Source organism: Poecilia formosa, unplaced genomic scaffold (genome assembly GCF_000485575.1).
Source record: "Poecilia formosa unplaced genomic scaffold, Poecilia_formosa-5.1.2 Scaffold89, whole genome shotgun sequence".
NCBI classification, from domain to species: domain Eukaryota; kingdom Metazoa; phylum Chordata; class Actinopteri; order Cyprinodontiformes; family Poeciliidae; genus Poecilia; species Poecilia formosa.
In genome coordinates, this window is record NW_006800028.1 from 1,351,992 (window position 1) to 1,370,441 (window position 18,450).

Here is an 18,450-nt window from a genome sequence, read left to right on the forward strand (position 1 = left end):
CAGGGGAAGTTGGATGCAACTGACCAGACCCTTGAATGTGGCAAAAATGAAGTGAAGCTGGGAGATAGCATTTTATTTGAAAATATGATTAAAAAACTTAAAAGATGAATACAAACGTCAGTACAACAGTAATTTTACTCAAAGTACAGTTGTAAAATTGCACTCTGCTGTACACAGAAACAGATTGATTCTGAATGGAATCATAGAAAATAAACAAAGCCAACCTGAAAAACTAACTCAGCTCAAGAAACTCTTTCAAGTAGTTCTCACACATGTTGACACATGTTGAAAGCCATCAATAGTTTTAGCAAAAACCTTCTCACATTATGAAAACAAACTTTCATGAAGAGCATCTAATTGGGATTCTGTATGACGGATCAACTAAGTGGTGGTTATTTGTTAAACAGAAGGAAGATTGTTTAAATATTTTTGAAAATAATAATCTGAAAAGTGTGGCTTGCATCTGTACTCACAAATGCAAGCCAGGGCTCTAGGGTTGTAGGGTTCTATAAAAAGTGTTGCTGCTCACTTTTATAGGATCCTATTGGATATCCCTACTCTATTTGCATGGAGTTATTTGTGCTCTAATCATACTTTATCAGAAATTTCCTGGAATTTGTGCTGCTGCAATATTATGTAGCACCATTTAATCTATTTTCTTTTACTCTGATGCTGGGTTCTGCATGTGACTACAGAACCCAGCATGTGACTACAGCTGGGTTCTGTAGTCACATGCACTACAGAACCCAGCTGTATCATTTCATTTGCTTGAAAAATGTCTTTTCACATTTTAAACATGCAGTTTTAAAATTTGAACATTGAACTCATTCCCATAGTTCTGCGAACTTTCCCAATTGAAGTAAAGAAAACATGCCACTTCTACTGTAGTTTGTATCTATATCCTGATGAGTGACACTAGATTACAATATTAACCACTGACCCTTGACAGACAGGAAAGTAACACTGGTTCAAAGGTTTTAAATAAAAAAAAATAAAAAAAAAAACACAGGAGCCTAAATTTACATCATAAACAGGAATAAATGAAGTTTGCAACTGACTTCCATCAGCTTAAAGGGAATGACTAATCCTAAATTACCTAATGCTACACATGGATAATTTTTGGTTTAGGACTGAAGTCCAGGCTCTGTTGAACTCCAGCTAGTTGGAGGAGCCAGGTGATGGGCATGTGATCCAGTCGGTTCATATCGAAATGACAAAAATGAACTTGAGAGCCTGCAGAGAGCAGAAGAGAAGAAAAATAAAAGTAAATAAAAGAAGACAAACTGTATGATTGAAGACTAAGAGATTACACCTTACCTGGTCCTGCAATGATGGCTCCACCTTGCTGATGCAAATCACCTTGAAAATCAAAGGCAGGGCTGGTCATAGCCCTCCATATGCTCTTTATTTGGCCCATAAATAAACCAGACTTCACATGAGGACTGGGCAGCGCTGGTTACAAAAACACATCTCAGTGGAAAATGTAATTATCCAGTTTTGTCATAAAGAAATTACATCCTCTTCAGATTTTAGACTTTTATATTGTATGTAGCTTATCTGCATGTTTTAGAGGGTGTACTTTCTTTTTAATCTAACACTAGTAGAAGCACTTTAAACTCTCATAAATATATTACCAGAGTCTGTGAATGTCTCCTCTCTTTTCATCCCAAGCTTTAGGTAAATGGATCTTTTTGGATCCACATATATTTCATGAGAATAGCCCGTCAGCAAGCAGAAAGGCTGGATTAAATGGAGCACAAAGAACTTATTCAGAAATGAATATTAATAATAAAAAAGAATCCGTTACGGAGAAATAAATAAAGCTGACATGATTTTAGTTTAGGACAAATGGCATAGAAATCACAGGTGAAACATTTAAACGTATTTGTATTCCTTTCACTTCTTTGCATTTCCCCCCTTTAAACAAGAATGCATTTTATTGGAATATTACACAAACACAATAATGCAGAGTTGTGCTGTTTAAGGAAAATTATCCAGAAATTCCAAAATGTGTATAAATTCAGATCTAAAAAAAAAAAAAAAGGCAATTGCGTTCCACCCTTATAAATTAATATATTGTGGACCTTTTGTTTTGAGGCTTCTCTCTTTTGCAGGGCACCATGCATGCACATATAAAATTCCAATAATCAGTTTTAAATGTAAAGTCATACATTTCTTGAGACAATGTCACACAGTATTGACATTAACACGATATCGATTTTATTACCTCTATATGCTGATGAGTAGACTGACCTATAACAACCAGTCTTATTCCAGCCTCCTGCACAGACATATAGCAGAAACTGGTATTTCAACAATAAACACAATTCATATTTACTTAAGTTGTCACAATAATACAACAAAAATATCTGATGGATCAGACGAATGTAGGCAAGTCCTACATGTCAGGACTCACCTCCAGCGCTTTTCTTGGCACTTTGCTTAAATCATCAACATACTCCTTGCAGCTGTAGCACAAGAAATTCTGCGAGGACAGATGATGTGTGGCATTTAGAAACATGTATTGTGAGAAAAGCAGCTTGAAACTAACCATAAAAATTGCGTTTATTTAGCACTTCGTTTTGCTCTGTATGGGTATTTTATTCCTGTTTTCGCCACGGCCACCTGATGAAATATCTATTATGAGGTTTCCACTCACGGAACTAACTAAACAAGCTACAGAAAGTTTTATTTTCTTACCCGGACGAAAATGATGACTGATTTGCTGTCTTGATATAAACTCTTGAAAGGGAAAGAGACTCCACGGCGGTCGTAAATCAAACAGTCCTCGACATCTTTAAGGTTGATATCGACAGTTGGTGTTCCAGCTTTCCACTTTTCCGTAGAAACCTGTCGAGTAATCGGTGAGACCAATTCAGCCATTTTTTCCCCCCTGCATGCAGCCTTCCCAGCAAGCAGCGCTATTTCGGGAGTTGCCTCTCAGCCTGGAGGAGCTGGGAAGTGGAACTTCACGCCCATGGAAAAGAAAGCGAGAGAGAGAGAGAGAGAGAGAGAGAGAGAGAGAGAGAGAGGTAACTTAACATAGCTCTACTTTGGAATTTGTGCAGAACAGAAGAACGTTCGATTTGTCATGTATTTATTCATTAAAAATATTTGCATATTGTTTGTCATAATTAACTAAATACACATGATAATATTGCCTATGCAAGTTCTTCTTACTAGAAAAAAATAAAACGTGATGTGTGTTTGCTTAAGCTACCCTCAATCAATATTTTTGCAAAAGGGCCTTCTGTGGTTACCTTTGCAAATCAATAAAATTACATCTTTGCCTGTGGTGGCTCCTTACATTAAAGCTCAATCATAGTCAGATTGAGGGACGAACGATTTCCAAGTTCTCTCAGAGTTTTTAAATTGGATTGAAAACTGAGCTTTGACTGAACAATTGAACACAAAGACATGCATTGTTCCAAACCAAGCTTCTATAGCTTTGGCTGTTAAGTTTAGAGTTACAGTCCTGCTGGAAGATGAGACCTATGGAGTGAAAAGATGCTTACACGAGTTACAAATCCAGTATTACACGCACAGATATTTTTATACAAAATAAAAATAGCCAGCCTTTTGGCTAATTCTTGTACATTCACAAAGTCTTTTATGACTATTCAGAGGTGTCACAGTAAAGGGGGCATAATATGCAAACCAGACAATTTTACATTATTGCTTTGTTAAAAATAAAGAAAAACATACACATTTTTGTTGGCTTTTCAATAAAATCTCAATAAAATGCAAATTTGTGGATGTGGCTATAGTAAAACAATATTTATTGTCATGTTTTTCCACATGAAAATTCCTTCTTTTTACAGAGTAATACCTTAAGTTATTCTATATGAAGGGATAGTATGTGAAAATATATCAACAGTTCATAGTATATCATAATTTATGTATAAAAATATTAACGGCTCTAAGTTTATTAACAATAACTTATTGGATGTGAAGCTTGTTTGAAATGCTATAGCACGTAAATAGGGCATCCTAAAATTTTGTTTTCAGCCTTTGTTTTGCATTCATTGTGTAGAGTATGGACTTTTAGTAAAGTCAGTATTCTACCGGTATTTATCTCAGGAATAAAACTGCTAATGTTCATTTACAGAGATGAAACTTTGCCCTCGTTTGGATTTCCAAATCGCCCTCGTCGGCTTCCTTCGCTCTGCCCTCTCGGTGCGGAAGTGTTATTCTGCAGAGCAGCAGCAGAGGCAGAGCTGCAAACTGTTTGGATAAACACCGCGGCGGGTCCCGTGCTGCTTCTCCGGCCCCTCCGTCTTCACCGTCGGGGCTGTCAGCGCTCACTTTGTCCGTATTTCGTAGCAGGACTATGCGGGCACCGTCCGGCGGAGTGCATTGAGAGCTGCTTCATGCTGAAAGCTACAGCTAAGTTAGCATCTGATGATGAAGATGGAGCTGCTTAGCCTACCAGAAAGCTCTTAGCTTCTGCCTTTTCCACTCCAAATGAGGCAGAAACCGTGAGCTAAACTGGACTTATACCTGCAGAGAGTTCAGGTAAGTCACGGCTTCAAGGTTTACCGTGCTGTGTGTTTTTGTTTATGCTAGTCAAAGAGCCACCTGTTCACTGTTTACATCCCTGTGTTTTCATTCGACTGCAGACAGACGAGGTATTTTTTTAATGTTAAAAAAGCTAAACTTTATTGTGACATAAACAGATCCGCAATTAAGTAGAAATTGTAGAAGTGATATCTCATATCAAGGATTAATTAAATGCGCATGACTGTACAGGATACTACTGTATTTCGGATGAAGTATGATTGGTTTTACAAACAAGGGTAAAACTCTAGTTTGGTATAATCATTAATGAAGTTGTTGACGCCAATAATGGTTGATAGTACTGAGCATTCATTCAGCGCCTCCCTATCAGTACCTTGATTGTTATTGACACACAGGTATACAGGTAGCTCTCAATAAATTCGAATATCATCGAATATTTCTGCGAAGCAATTAAAAGAGATAAACTCATAAATTCATCAAACACAGAGTAATTTATTTAAATCACTTATAGGAGCTAACTTTGACTTATTTTGTGCAATCAAGCTCTCAGAATGTCATAAGAACTGTTGGGAGAACTTTACAATTTGACTCTCGAAATGTGTGTAATATCGAAATGAAAAAATTGTTGCAGCATAAAGAATAGAGTCGGTACCCTGTACGCCCCCTTGAAAAGAAGAAGGAAAAAAACCTTTTAATTTTCTATTAGAAGAATGAGGAGAATGAATGCAATGCTGCTTTGAGTGAAAGATCAATCACAGTGAAGCTGGTGATTGATTTATTTAGAAATAAATAAATAAATCAAGGGAGGAGTTTCTTGTTTTAAATGGACACCTTTAATCAAGCAACGCCTTGATTAAAGGTGTTGCTCTTTAATCAAGGCTGAGCTGTCTATATGTAATCCATGTAACACTGGGAACATTTACCATCATGTCTCCATTTTGTTCCCAGTCTGTACCATTTCTTCTGTACTGACATTTCACAACCACTTTATGTCCATGCGATTTTTATTTTCTTTAGCAATCAACTAATTTGATGAAATAAGGAGAATATTATTCCTAGAAATGCAGTTGCAATAAAAATGAATGTGTTTCTGATTGTCAGGAGTTTCCTTGAATCATCTATATGGGCCATCTTCTCTCCAAAAATGGTCTACGCCTGAAGAAGAGGACGCGCAAGTTAAATCACAGGAAGAAGAAGAAGAGGAACTGTTTTCTCCAAGGGCCTTGCATGCTCTGCTTCATCGTCCACAGCAACAGCAGCGGTCTTGACGACGACAGTGACGACGTCAACGGCTGCCGTCACAACAGCATCGCTGGAATCAGCGTGCCGGGCGTAGGCGAAGTCGGCATCGGAGCGGCGGCAGCCTCGAAGCTTGCCGAGCGATACGCGGCTCTTGCGTCGCCTGAGGACTGCTCTAAGTTTCTGCTGTCGCAAAGGGAACTTGCCATCTGGGAGGGCCAGGGGAGGAGTCTTCTGTCAGCCGTTCCTGCCAAACTGATTCCACCACCGGTGCTTTTCCGGACGGCTGGTGTGTCTGTGACTGTGCCCATACCTGTGGCTGTGCCCGGCTGCACCAGCGAATACACAGAGATGGTAGGCATCGACTCTAAACTCTTCAGCTGCTGAAAACTCTTACAAAAAGTATTCAGACGCCTTGGCTCTCATCACATTTTGTCACAACACAGCCACACATTGTGTTTGAAAACACAAGAATTTCCAAACTTTGAGATTTTTCTTCTTCTTCACAACTAAGCACTTTGGTGGTCTATAGTAGGGGTCTGCAGCTTCCGGAGCCGCAAGTGGCTCTTTGGCTCTTTTCCACAATGGCTCTTAAAAACATTGGTAGAAAAAAAAAAAAGTTAATGTTTTTAAATATAGAGAACAAATGCAAGCTTTGGCAGACTTTTTCATGGAACAATTTGATTAAATTTCAACAACAGAATGACAATGAAAGTACCACCAACATTTTTAATCTGTTTTTCTTGTCATTAGGTGGAATGTTGATTTAAAAAATATATATATTTTTCATAAAAATCAACATCCCTCAGAAGAAAATGTATTCAGCTTCTTTTCGCAAAAGTTTTATGCTTTTCTTTATTTTTAACCGCAAAAATTGTGCTTTATAAGCAGCGTTTCTTAAGAATGACAAACACATTTCCTGCAGTAGACATACATCCAAATTGGAACTTGTCGCCTTTTCAAAAGGTTATGCAACATTTGTAAATCTAAGCAAATTTTACTCAATTGAACCAAGGGACAAAAAATGTCTCTTTGACTTGCAAATGTTAATGTAAGAGGAGTAGGAAATTGCAGACTGCTGGTCTGTAAAATCTCATTAAAAAACTTTGTAACTTAAAGCTAAATTGTGGCAAAATGTGGAAAAGTTAACGGTGTCCGGACGCTTTTTTGAGGACAAGTAACTAAATGTATTTATAAAATTTGTATGCAACAAAAAATGACCGATTTAAAGTATTTCCTTTTTTATACATCTGAGAATGAACAATCATCATTTATTGTTGAAGTATTTAATAAGTCATAAGGATTATTGAAAGTACTTCAGTCAGTTTTTTAATTTAAAAATGTAAAGTCAGCTGTATTAAAGCCTTGATGCATCAAAGGTCCCAGATCAAAACAAGTTGCACTTGAACACACCGTGTAGACACTCGATAACTAGGCTGTGCCGTCTCCGTAGAGGACCTGATAGATCTGCCTGTGTCTCTGATTGCAGGTATGCAAGAGGAAGTGCTCGGAGGTGCAGAGGTGCACCCCATGCAAGCAGCCGCGCTGTGCCTTTGCTACTCCTGACGGAGTGGGAGCAGGAGGAGATGTAGGAGGAGCAGGGGATGCTCCTTCGAACTCTGAAACTGGTCACAGCCACCTTCCCATCTGCCCCATTCCCTCTTCCTCTTCCACCTCAGCTTCCTCTTCCTCCTCCCCAGCGGACTGCTGCTGTGGGTTGGCTCTCCATACCGAATCGCCCAACAGTTCAGACTCAACCCCGTGCTGCCTGCATCACTATGACGACTGCCAGGCGAGAAGTTCTGATGCTGCTGAGCATCTAAGTATCAACCACCTGCCTTCCTCCATCCTTCTTAAGGTCAGTGAAGGGAATGCAACTCTCTACCACTTATATTTTTTAATTTGTATGCGTTAGTAAACTAGAAATGTTTGCGTTTCTTCTGCTCACAGGTGCTGTCCCACCTGACAGTGAAAGAGCGCTGTCTTTGTGCCTCTCTGGTTTGTAAGTATTGGAGGGATCTTTGCTTGGACTTTCAGTTCTGGAAACAAATCGACCTCAGTGGCTTGCAGCAAGTAAGAGACTACTTATTGATCATTACTCTTCATAAACATTCACATAGAAAACCTTTGCTTTCGATAATAAGACTGTCTTTTAAATGTCTTTGTCAAATGTTTTTCTTCTTCTTGTTCTTTAGGTCAACGATGATCTCCTTGTGAATATAGCGTCTCGGAGACAGAATGTGACAGAGATTAACATCTCAGATTGCAGGGGAGTCCATGATTATGGCGTGTCCTCTCTGGCCTCCCACTGTCCCGGTCTGCAGAAGTACACGGCTTACAGGTGCAAGCAGCTGGGTGATATCTCAGTGACAGCTTTGGCGACACACTGCCCTCTCCTGGTCAAGGTGCATGTGGGGAACCAGGATAAACTAACTGATATGGCATTGAAGAAGGTGAGGCTTTTGTTCCAAGTGACGTTTCGTTTAGTTGTTGGTTCATAAAAGTTGCCAAATATTTTGATGCTTATTAATCTTTGGTTTTCTTTTGCCTTCAGTTGGGAGCAAACTGCAGGGAGTTGAGGGACATCCACTTGGGTCAGTGCTATGGCATCACTGATGAAGGTATGATGGCGTTGGCTCGAGGATGCCCAAAACTGCAGAGACTCTACTTGCAAGAGAACAAAATGGTCAGTTCAACATTTTTAATGTCATACAAACATTCATTCTTTTGTTCTTTACTTCATGCGAGGCGGTTTGGTTGTTGGATTGTCTTTTTGAAGCTCTTTTTGTAGCTTTCTTGAATTAATGGTCCTGTTGGAGTTTACTGTGATAATGAGAAATACATGTTTGATTAGGGACAGAATTCTCAACTTTCAATCAAAACAACATCTTAAAGGCTTTTCATGCACAAACTACATGATACATTGATCTGTTTGTGTCTGGTTCAGATGTCCATCAGGCCTACACATCTGGCTGTCGCTGGAACTTTAACCTTTATGCTTACTTTAGGAGACAAACACAAAACTGTAAAGAATAAGACATCATATTCAGATTTGTGGCATATGGAATGACTTCAGGAAACATGCTCCTTAAGGTAGAATTCAGCTTGTATCTTTTATGTTCTATAATCATATCTGGAAGGTTTAAGATCATGGGATACATCTTACTACAGGCTAAAGTGCTGACATTTGTGTATTTCATATGCGTTATTGTGTTTTATAAACTAATGCCGATTGAGTATAAAAAGGGTGCAGTCAAAGTTTAGACTGAAATCCAAACTGAGAATGAGTTGCAAGATATATAAAAAACTTTGTCTAGAGATGCTCTCCATTCAGTCCGAATGAGAAAAACGGGCAAACGTTTCTGTCTCATTTTCGGAGCAACACTGGAAGATGCCACATTATATCCAGATGTAATAATTTGTGAAACATTTTAAAAAGTGTGCAATACTTTTTTTCCCCTCACAATTGTGTACCACTTTGTGTTTTTATATTGAAAAACTTGGGGAAAAAACGGCGCATAAATACTGCAGTATTTATATCGTATACTTAAATTTAACTGTGTTAAAACTATTAGGAGGAACAATAATTTGGCTACCTGCGCTAAACCACCACCAGATGGCGCTGTTTTCTTTAAGCGGCTGGTAAGCTCTTTCTCCTTAATTTGCCACGTATTCCATAGTCTGGTTCTCTATCATTTCACAATCTTCAGAGACATTTTTGTATTAACTATCTGATATTGGACTCGGATGCAGACACAAGCTGTGCAGAAAACCATTTTGTATACTCTCATTACAATTTCAACGGTCCATTTCAAACCCTCATTATGTGGGTGCTCTTTGTTTCACAAATGAATTCCAGTAAATATTTCTTTAGAGTCCATGAGTAATGGTGACCTTGATGAATTAGTCCACTTGAAATTGTTAGGAATTGCTTGGTTTTTTAAAACCCCATTCATCAGCTTAATAGCAAATGAAATTAGCGATTAAAGCCAGGTGAGAGATTAATATTGCTGCTGATAACATTTCAGCAGAGGTGTATTGATTTCAGATGGGGATATTTAAGATGTGCAGGGGTTGCAGTTATTTATCGTCCCGTCATTAGGGCAAAGAGAAATAGCCCATAAAGCTCATATGGGAATTATATCCAGGGAAGTGGTTGTATGGCCTACAAATGACATTAAATTGCCAGGAGTTAAGAAGACAGAGAAGCCGGTTACTTTCTCCAACAGCTTTCAAGACAACTTAAGGTGTTCTGTGAGATTGCTGCTTTTTACTGCTCTGTGTGCAAGAGGTTGTAATTGCTCTCTGAATGAGCGTGGGTCCTGTGAGATCCACAAACGTGCATGAATATTTCCTGTATTATTTGTGTGATTTCAACATAAAATGAAAAAGCAAAGAGGTAATTTAGGGTCCTATTTCACAGTTAATGAAAGCTTCTTGGAGAAGATGGAAGTACTTTTACATGATATGCAGTATGAAACCGTCTTAAGACAATCCTTTTTTGTCTTGCATGTTCTGTGTCTGTTTATCATAATCAGTCACAGATGAAGATGAGTTTTTCGCTCACTTTGATCTGCCCCAAAAATGCAATAATTGAACCCCCTTTAGGATGTTTCTGTGTGGTCTTTCATTTCCCCTCTCAACTTTTTCTTCATTTTATCTCTCTTCTTCCTTACATGTTGTGATTTTATTTATATTCTTGAGGCTTTGTTTGGTCTGCATTAAGACCATGTCAAGCTTTTTACAGGAAGAGCAACAGGCGCCATCTCCCTGAGTAGGTGGAGTTCATTTTAATGATGTTTTAAAGTCTGTATCAATGGATGTTTCTGCCGATTCCATCTCTTTTGGGGTTCCTCAAGGATGCTTGTTAGGTTAGGTCAGTTGTTATTAAATTTGTTTTCGTGCCTCTTTTTTTTTTTTTTTGCCTATTTTTAGAATTACTATAATTTACAACTTTGCTGAATTTATTCATGTGTCTACATTTAAGAGAAGTGAATAAGTTTTATTTATATAGCACTTTTTCAACAACAAGGCAGTTCAAAGTGCTTTCATGAGTTAGAAGAGAAACAAAAACAACACAAGCACAATGGAAGAAAAACTATACTTTAAAATTTTACAGTTGTTCCGGGTTGCTAAGTATATAGTATTTTCTAATTTTGTTCTACATTAGTAAAGTGCAAAGTGTACAGCTAAATGTTGGTTCTCCATGTTTGGCTTTTGATCTAGGTTGCTAAGTACTCCACAATTTATAAAATAACAGGAGTTTCTCTGGGTCTTGCTCTGATATTAAAAATATAAAGCTAAATGTTGGTCTAAAATTATATGTACTCCACAATTTATAAACTAACAGGAGTAAATTATTTTAAAATGTGGAGACAAAGACATTGTTTGTGTGCACAGACCTGGTAAATATAACTGCTTTTTTTCCTGAAGTTACACAAAAGAATATCTGGATGAAATTACATTTTTGGGGCCTGCCATAGCATAGGAGAGCAATGAAATGCCTTACGAAGCCTTCTGCATGGAAGGTACCTGTTAGTCTACACCTAAAAATAACAGTCGCTTCCTTTCACGGTTAATGTGCATGCGGTGTGCACCCCACTGTGTGTGTGTGTGTGTGTGTGTGTGTGTGTGTGTTTACATGAGTTAGAAGAGAGACAAAAACATTTGTCTCTCTTGTGTGTATATATGTGTGTGTGTGTATATATGTATATATGTGTGTGTGTGTGTATATATGTATATATAGCTGACTGTATAGATCAGTGGGTAGACACCAGTCTACCACCCGGGAGACCGGGGTTCGAATCCGGGCTGGGGCGAGTTACAACAGTGCAATTGTGCAATTGAGCTATGCAGTGTGGGTCCTTAGGCAAGACCCTTGGAGCTATATAGCCTACCTCATACCATGAGAGACATTGATACGCATAACATGCCGGCTCAGACGTCGCCCGACAAAACAAGCTCTGCGTCAGGTGCTGGGGAACCAGAGCACCTTGATGAAAAAGGAAAAATGGGCGTCTTGTTCCAGACGCCCATTTCCGTCTGGAACAAGACGGAAATGGGCGAGAGACGAAAACATGGATCTGTTGGAAGGCTACTACTCAAGTAACCCTAGTCAGAGGGGTTACATGCAAAGACTGAGGGTGGAATGGTTACTTCGACACCCACAGTCTACAATGACTGCCAAACAACTAGTAGCTCNTTGGCTCAAAACAGAGATAGAATTTTGTCTCCCCCTCTGTTACTCTGTTTACAAGACAAGGGACACCAGTACATTTCAGAGACAAAAGTTCCATTTTTTGTTGTGTCATTGTCGTGTAAACGGGGCCTCTGTCTCACTCACACATGACAGTTTTACACCGAGGAGAGCTGAGATGTGGAGAACTACAGAGATGGCGGGACGTGAGTTCCTACAGAGGAGGACAGAGCTTCCAGTTAGAACTACAGAGACACCACCTTGGCAGAACACTTACTATAGACAAGTATATGTTTCATAATATATTTAACAAAAATGTAAAAAAAAAAAAAAAAAAAAAAATCACTTTTCTGAAAAACTCACCAACTGCACAATTCTTGTTGAGTAGTATAGGATAAGTACTACTCATTTCTTCTGCTCGGAGGAGCAGAAGAAATCTTTTACTGTTTTTTTGAACAGTAAAAATAATTGTTGTTAATTTGTTGCTAAGAGATGAGGGCGTTTTCTGGTAACGAAGTGCCACGAAGTAGACATCTGATTTTTACTTTTGCAAAATTTACCAACACTAAGTTTCTTGTGTCTAAGCAGATAAACAGCATTTCAAAAGAGCTTGTGTTTTATGAACAATAATATTAATTGTTATTAATTTGGTGTTACGAGATGAGCGTTTATTTCTGGCAGCGAACTGCCACGAAGTATAAATCATATTTTTACTTTTCTGTTGAATGTTTTATAATATATTCGCCACCAATGACAAAAAAAAAAAAAAAATCACTTTTCTGCCAAATTCATCAACTGCACAATTCTTAAGTCGTATAAAATAAGTAGTATATCAAAAGAGCAGAAGAAATCTTGTTCTTTGAACAGTGACATTATTTGTTTAATCTGTTGCTAAGAGATGAGTGTGTTTTCTGATAAGCAAGTGCCATGAAGTAAACATTTGATTTTTACTTTTTGAAACATTTACCAACTGTATATTTCTTGTGCCTAATCAGATAAGAAGCATTACAAAAGAGTTTAAGTTTTATAAACAATAATTAATTTGGTTTTAAGAGATGGGCGGTTTTTTCTGGTAGCAAACTGCCACGAAGTATAAATCATATTTTTAGTTTTCTGTTGAATTTTTTATTATATATTCACCACCAATGACAAAAAAATAAATAAAAAATTTCATTCTTCTGCCAAATTCACCAACTGCACAATTCTTAAGTAGTATGACATGTTAAGCAGTTCAAAAGAGCAGAAGAATCTTATGTTTTTTGAACAATAATATTTGTTGTTAATCTGTTGCTAGGAGATGAGTGCGTTTTCTGGTAACCAAGTGCCACTAAGTAAATATTTGATTTTTACTTTTGCAAAATTGATCAACTGTAAATTTCTTGTGTCTAAGCAGATAAACAATATTTCAAAAGAGCTTATAATATTACTTATTAATTTGGTGTTAAGAGATGAGCGTTTATTTCTGGTAACGAACTGCCACAAAGTATAAATCATATTCTTACTGTTGAATGTTTTATAATATATTCCCCACCAGTGACAAAAAAACAAACTTTTCTGAAAAACCAACTGCACGACTGTTGTTAAGTAGTATTTCAAAAGAGCAGAAGAAATCTTATGTTTTTTGAACAATAATAATATTTGTTGTTAACCTGTTGCTAGGAGATGAGCGTGTTTTCTGGTAACCAAGTGTCACGAAGTAAAGCACTACCTTCTGTCACAAAAAAAGTCAGAAGGTAGTGGATTAACATTAGCACAAACATTGCTAATGCAGCTACTGCCCACATTAGCAGTAACATTTTCCCTAAAATAAGCTTTTTAGCTATTATGTTTATTTATTATCCATGTTTAGCATACTGAATGGAGGAAGTCAATGTGAGACAACATGCTAATTATACCCCACATGCCACTGGCAGCATTTATGCTAACATTAGCTTTTTGGCTATAGTTAGCTTATACACTAATTTTAACATACTGAATGGAGTAAGTCCATGTTACTCAATGTGCTTGTGACTCTCCACATGCTATTGAGTACATTGTAGCTTACTGTAGCATTGATGCTAATTTTTAGCACCAGAATGCTTGGGTTCTGGCCCTGTTTAAATTTCTTCAGAAATGTTCTAGTTTTTATCATGTTCTTCTTGTTAAAATAATGTTGATGTGTTTCAGATTAGAATTGTTGATCTTTTNAAGGGAGGAGCCCAAAGGTAAGGTCAGGGGGGAGTTAACTACTCCCCACCCCGAGACTGGGTATGCAGCCCCAGTAATGAACGAACTATCAAAGCTGAACGAGACAGCAACTGACCTGAGAGAGAGAATCGTGGCCCGAATGAACACCAGGCAACCCCGACGCCAATTAACTTTTCTGCACGACTGTTGTTAAAGTAGTATTTCAAAAGAGCAGAAGAAATTTTATGTTTTTTGAACAATAATAATATTTGTTGTTAACCTGTTGAGATGAGCGTGTTTTCTGGTAACCAACTTACAAAACACGCTGGTTACCAGAGCGTGTTTTCTGGTAACCAAGGGTGCGTTCACACTGCAGCCTGAAGTGACTCAATTCCGATTTTTTGACAATTCCGATTTTTTTTGCCGGGGCCGTTCACAATGCCAGTAAATGCGACCTGTATGCGTTCTGCAGTGTAAACGTGCAAACGACCTGAAAGTGTCCCGCATGCGCAGTAGAGGGCGCAATAGCGTCAGCGTTCTAAGTGTTCTGCCAACTGCTATAAAAAGAAGAAGTGCACAGTGTTTGCGGAAGTAAACATGGAGGCTAACGGTGGAGCTTAGCTTGCATATTTCAAGTTGTTGTCCGGCCGGAGCAGCATATTAACAACTTAATCCTCATATTATCTGTCATGGTTGTTGTTTTTCTTCCCACTTGCGCTTATCAGGATGCATAATAGTGAGATTTGTTGAGAATCAGTGACGTTCAGTTCGGATGAATGCGACCTGGACGTTAGGTCGCATTTGAATCGGATACGTATCGGATATCGGTCACATTCGAAAAAGAACCTGACCTGTGCTGTTCACACTGCCATGAAAAGATCAGATACAGGTCACATTACGTCAAAAAAATCGGAATTGAGTCACTTCAGGCTGCAGTGTGAACGCACCCCAAGTGTCACAAAGTAAAGCACTACCTTCTGTCACAAAGACAGAAGGTAGTGCATTAACATTAGCACAAACATTGCTAATGCAGCTACTGCCCACATTAGCAGTAACATTTTCCCTAAAATAAGCTTTTTAGCTACTATATTTATTATCCATGTTTAGCAAACTGAATGGAGGAAGTCAATGTGAGACAACATGCTAATTATACCCCACATGACACTGGCAGCATTTACGCTAACATTAGCTTTTTGGCTATAGTTAGTTTATACACTAATTTTAACATACTGAATAGAGTAAGTCCATGTTACTCAACGTGCTTGTGACTCTCCACATGCTATTGAGTACATTGTAGCTTACTGTAGCATTGATGCTAATTTTTAGCACCAGAATGCTTGGGTTCTGGCCCCGTTTAAATTTCTTCAGAAATGTTCTAGTTTTTATCATGTTCTTCTCGTTAAAATAAGGTTGATGTGTTTCAGATTAGAATTGTTGATCTTTTCTCCTAATATTTCAAGATTCAAGATTTCAAGGTCATCTAGCATTAAATAGTTACCCTATCTGAAATGTGTTGTTTTATACTTCTAGGTGCAATTACAGTATAATTAGAAGGCCTGTTAAACATTATCTATGCTTTTATCATCAGATAGCAAAGCTTCTATAATAATCTGTTCATTATCCTCATTTTTACTTGACATAGGGAAGCTAAGAGCGGCTCTATATATTTCTGTGCCCTTTACAGCCGTAAAGTACCGTAGGCATGTTTCAACATGCTGTAGAACAAACAGTTTAATTTAAAATGATTGTTGATTGGACTTATTTTTCTTAGTGTAGGAGTGATTGGCAAACCTGAAAATCCAAAGATTCTGGTCACGAGCTGATGTCTCTGTGCACGTCTGCTGGCAACCTGTTCAAGGTGAACCCTGCCCTTTGCACACTGACTCCTGGGGAGGTACCAGCTACCCAAGTGAGAACTAATTGTAGGAAATGCGTGGATGGATTTGTATGTAGTACAGAAAACTTCTCCACACAGACTCTTGAGTTTGTTTACTGTTGGCAAACTGATGCTTGCTCATTCACCTTGTTAGCCCAGGGCCAGATCAGCCCAGGGCAATGGATAACCTTGGGCTAAAAGTGCTGAGTGAAAAGCAGGTGAATCTGGTGTTTCAGCGCCCGTTTTTCTTTTCTTTTGACATCCGACCTGATTGTTTTCTGGGCATTCATCCAATATTTCTGCCAGAGTTGGTTATAGACGCCAGTTGTATTTCAAGGCTTGTTTTCACATGCTGAAGTGTTTTCTTTTTACTCTCATCCATTCATTTTTCTCCCGCTACCTTGAAGGGCAGAGGCTATGAGAATAGCAAATTCCCTTTTTCCTCGTCTTACTTCAATTTGCTGTAGGGAGGAAAGACAGCCTCGAAATTTCAACTCTCTGCTATGTCAGTTATTTTTTAGACTAACCGGTGGAGGAAATGGAGAAAACTCTTGTTACCCATTCCTCCACTGTTGGGAACTTTATTGCAATTTTCCTTTCTCTTAAAAGCATTGTAATTTAGTAACAGTTCTGCTGCTGAAGCACTTTTTCACTCTTCTTTTTTCCATCCTTTTAGAGGAGCGTTATCTGTTCTCCTGTCCTGTTGAATTTAACGAGTGCTGCCTTCATTTTCCTGCGGTGTGACGGGAACATTTTCCCACCGGCTCCTCTCAAAGACACTGTGCCTACCTAGGCTTGTGATTATTTACAGCTTTAATTAGTTCAAGGTTTGGAAATGTAGGTGGAATTAGAGATTGCCTAACATAAATTATTGTGTGCCGTCAATTTGGGTGGAGGTTCTTCTTTGAAAATCATTTAGTGTGTCCCCAGCTTCAGATTGTACATGCAGGGTTTTGGATGGATTTTAGCTTCAGTTGAGAAATTGAATAAAAAAAAAAAATCTTAACAGACAATATAATGTTTGGACTGGACTGTGTAAATAAACATTTAGATTTTTGTAAAAGATGGATTTATTCTATTTGGAAAATAGAACACACATCCATTCATGCACCCGTGCATCCGTCCATTTGTACTTTCATTCATTCATTCATTCATTCATTCATTCATTCATTCATTCATTCATTCATTCACCCAGTCATTTGAAGATCGTATATTTAAAGCCTGACCACAGTAGGACTTTGTTCCATTAATGTTCGTATAAACTTTTATCTACTTCTGCAGAGAGTTTAAACAAAAAAATAAATCCTCCAAAACTAAAAAAATGTGGAAATTTGAGTATGGAAAAGTGTGGACTTAGAGAAAAAAAAGGAAACAAAAACGTGTCTGAACCCTGGAAGTAATGGATGTCGGTGTGAACAGTGTTTCTTGGCTACATGTCAGTGAACGAACCTTCATCTCCAGCTCTGATTTCGCTGTCTAATGTCTCAGCTGTTTGGTTTTTCCTGGCTGCAGGAACGGCTGCACGGTTCCACATGTTCAATTAGATCTAATCAAGCTGAAATGTATATTGACAGAAGCAGATGCAGTTAACTAGATTTGAGCGAAATCAAAGACTAAGGACTTGATAATGATGGCTGTGTGTTATTATGGGATAGACCTTCTGACAGGAAACAACGGACAGATTTGGAAAAATAAAATCTGAAGACAAGACTCTAATTGGATTTGGATTTTCCCCTGGAAACTGTTGATATGTTGGACTGTGACTGCAGATAAATAGAATCATAATTACCCAGACACACAAAACAATGCATTGTTCTTCTCTCCAATTCCCATTCCATCTTCTCAGACAGCCATTTAGACCATTCAGGATATTTAATGTCAGAAGCTGCATGATGCATTTAGTCAGTATCCCTGCTAATGGCACTGGATTATATCTGTCAGATTGAGGAAAAGTTCCAGAATTTCCATGCTTTTATGTGTCAAGAAGTCTCACTATTTTTCTTCCTCCACATAGTTATCCTTCACTCCGTTTCTCTATTTGTCTGTGTTGGTTTTGGAAAAATCTTCACCATTTTTACAGCGAAGCTGGAAGAAATCATTGGAGGATTGTTAATATATTTTATCCATTTGTGTATTTTTCCCACCTACAGGAGTGTTTGACAAATGGTTCAAGGGTAGCTTAAAAAAAAACCCCTTGAATTTATGATCATTATTTAAAACTTTATCGCTACTGCATATACAAAAATAAGGTAAAATTATGGACATATTTTAAGAAGTGTTCTACTTTGCTGTTTGCTCTCCTTGAAAATCTGACCAGTAGTAAAGTCTGGGCTTTTGCCTTGGATGGAAATGCTGCATACACTCTCTGGCCATTTTATTATGTTCACTTGTTTTTGCTAGAGGATCAGAATAAGGTACAAAGAGGATTTATGTGACTTGAATGCACCGTGGTTGT

General features: G+C 38.1%; 2 protein-coding genes across 2 annotated transcripts in view; one reads left to right on the plus strand and one right to left on the minus strand.

The window, feature by feature from the left end:
• Positions 1–52: 52 nt before the first annotated feature.
• On the minus strand, positions 53–2,985 carry prxl2c (peroxiredoxin like 2C). Its single transcript, XM_007557581.2, has 6 exons — positions 2,701–2,985; positions 2,417–2,485; positions 2,228–2,281; positions 1,635–1,740; positions 1,318–1,452; positions 53–1,233 (listed from the first exon to the last, which is right to left on the minus strand). The coding sequence occupies exons 1-6, from the start codon at positions 2,881–2,883 to the stop codon at positions 1,103–1,105; spliced, it is 678 nt and encodes a 225-aa protein (XP_007557643.1). The 5' UTR covers positions 2,884–2,985; the 3' UTR covers positions 53–1,102.
• Positions 2,986–4,160: 1,175 nt separating this feature from the next.
• The window catches only part of fbxl17 (F-box and leucine-rich repeat protein 17), a 221,362-nt gene continuing 207,072 nt past the window's right edge, over positions 4,161–18,450 (plus strand). The window contains exons 1-6 of the mRNA XM_016674088.1: positions 4,161–4,515; positions 5,620–6,111; positions 7,247–7,615; positions 7,708–7,830; positions 7,953–8,210; positions 8,312–8,443. Coding sequence (XP_016529574.1) covers positions 5,641–6,111; positions 7,247–7,615; positions 7,708–7,830; positions 7,953–8,210; positions 8,312–8,443 — 1,353 coding nt within the window. The 5' untranslated portion in view covers positions 4,161–4,515; positions 5,620–5,640. The remainder of the gene's footprint in view (positions 4,516–5,619; positions 6,112–7,246; positions 7,616–7,707; positions 7,831–7,952; positions 8,211–8,311; positions 8,444–18,450) is intronic.

Excerpts from the sequence above, each read along its gene's own strand:
- prxl2c (XM_007557581.2), bottom strand. The coding sequence starts at position 2,883 with ATGGCTGAATTGGTCTCACCGATTACTCGACAGGTTTCTACGGAAAAG. Across the intron at positions 2,486-2,700 it reads CAGTCATCATTTTCGTCCGG|AATTTCTTGTGCTACAGCTG; the intron begins GTAAGAAAATAA and ends CTGTCCTCGCAG. Across the intron at positions 1,741-2,227 it reads CTACTCATCAGCATATAGAG|CCTTTCTGCTTGCTGACGGG; the intron begins GTAATAAAATCG and ends CATTTAATCCAG.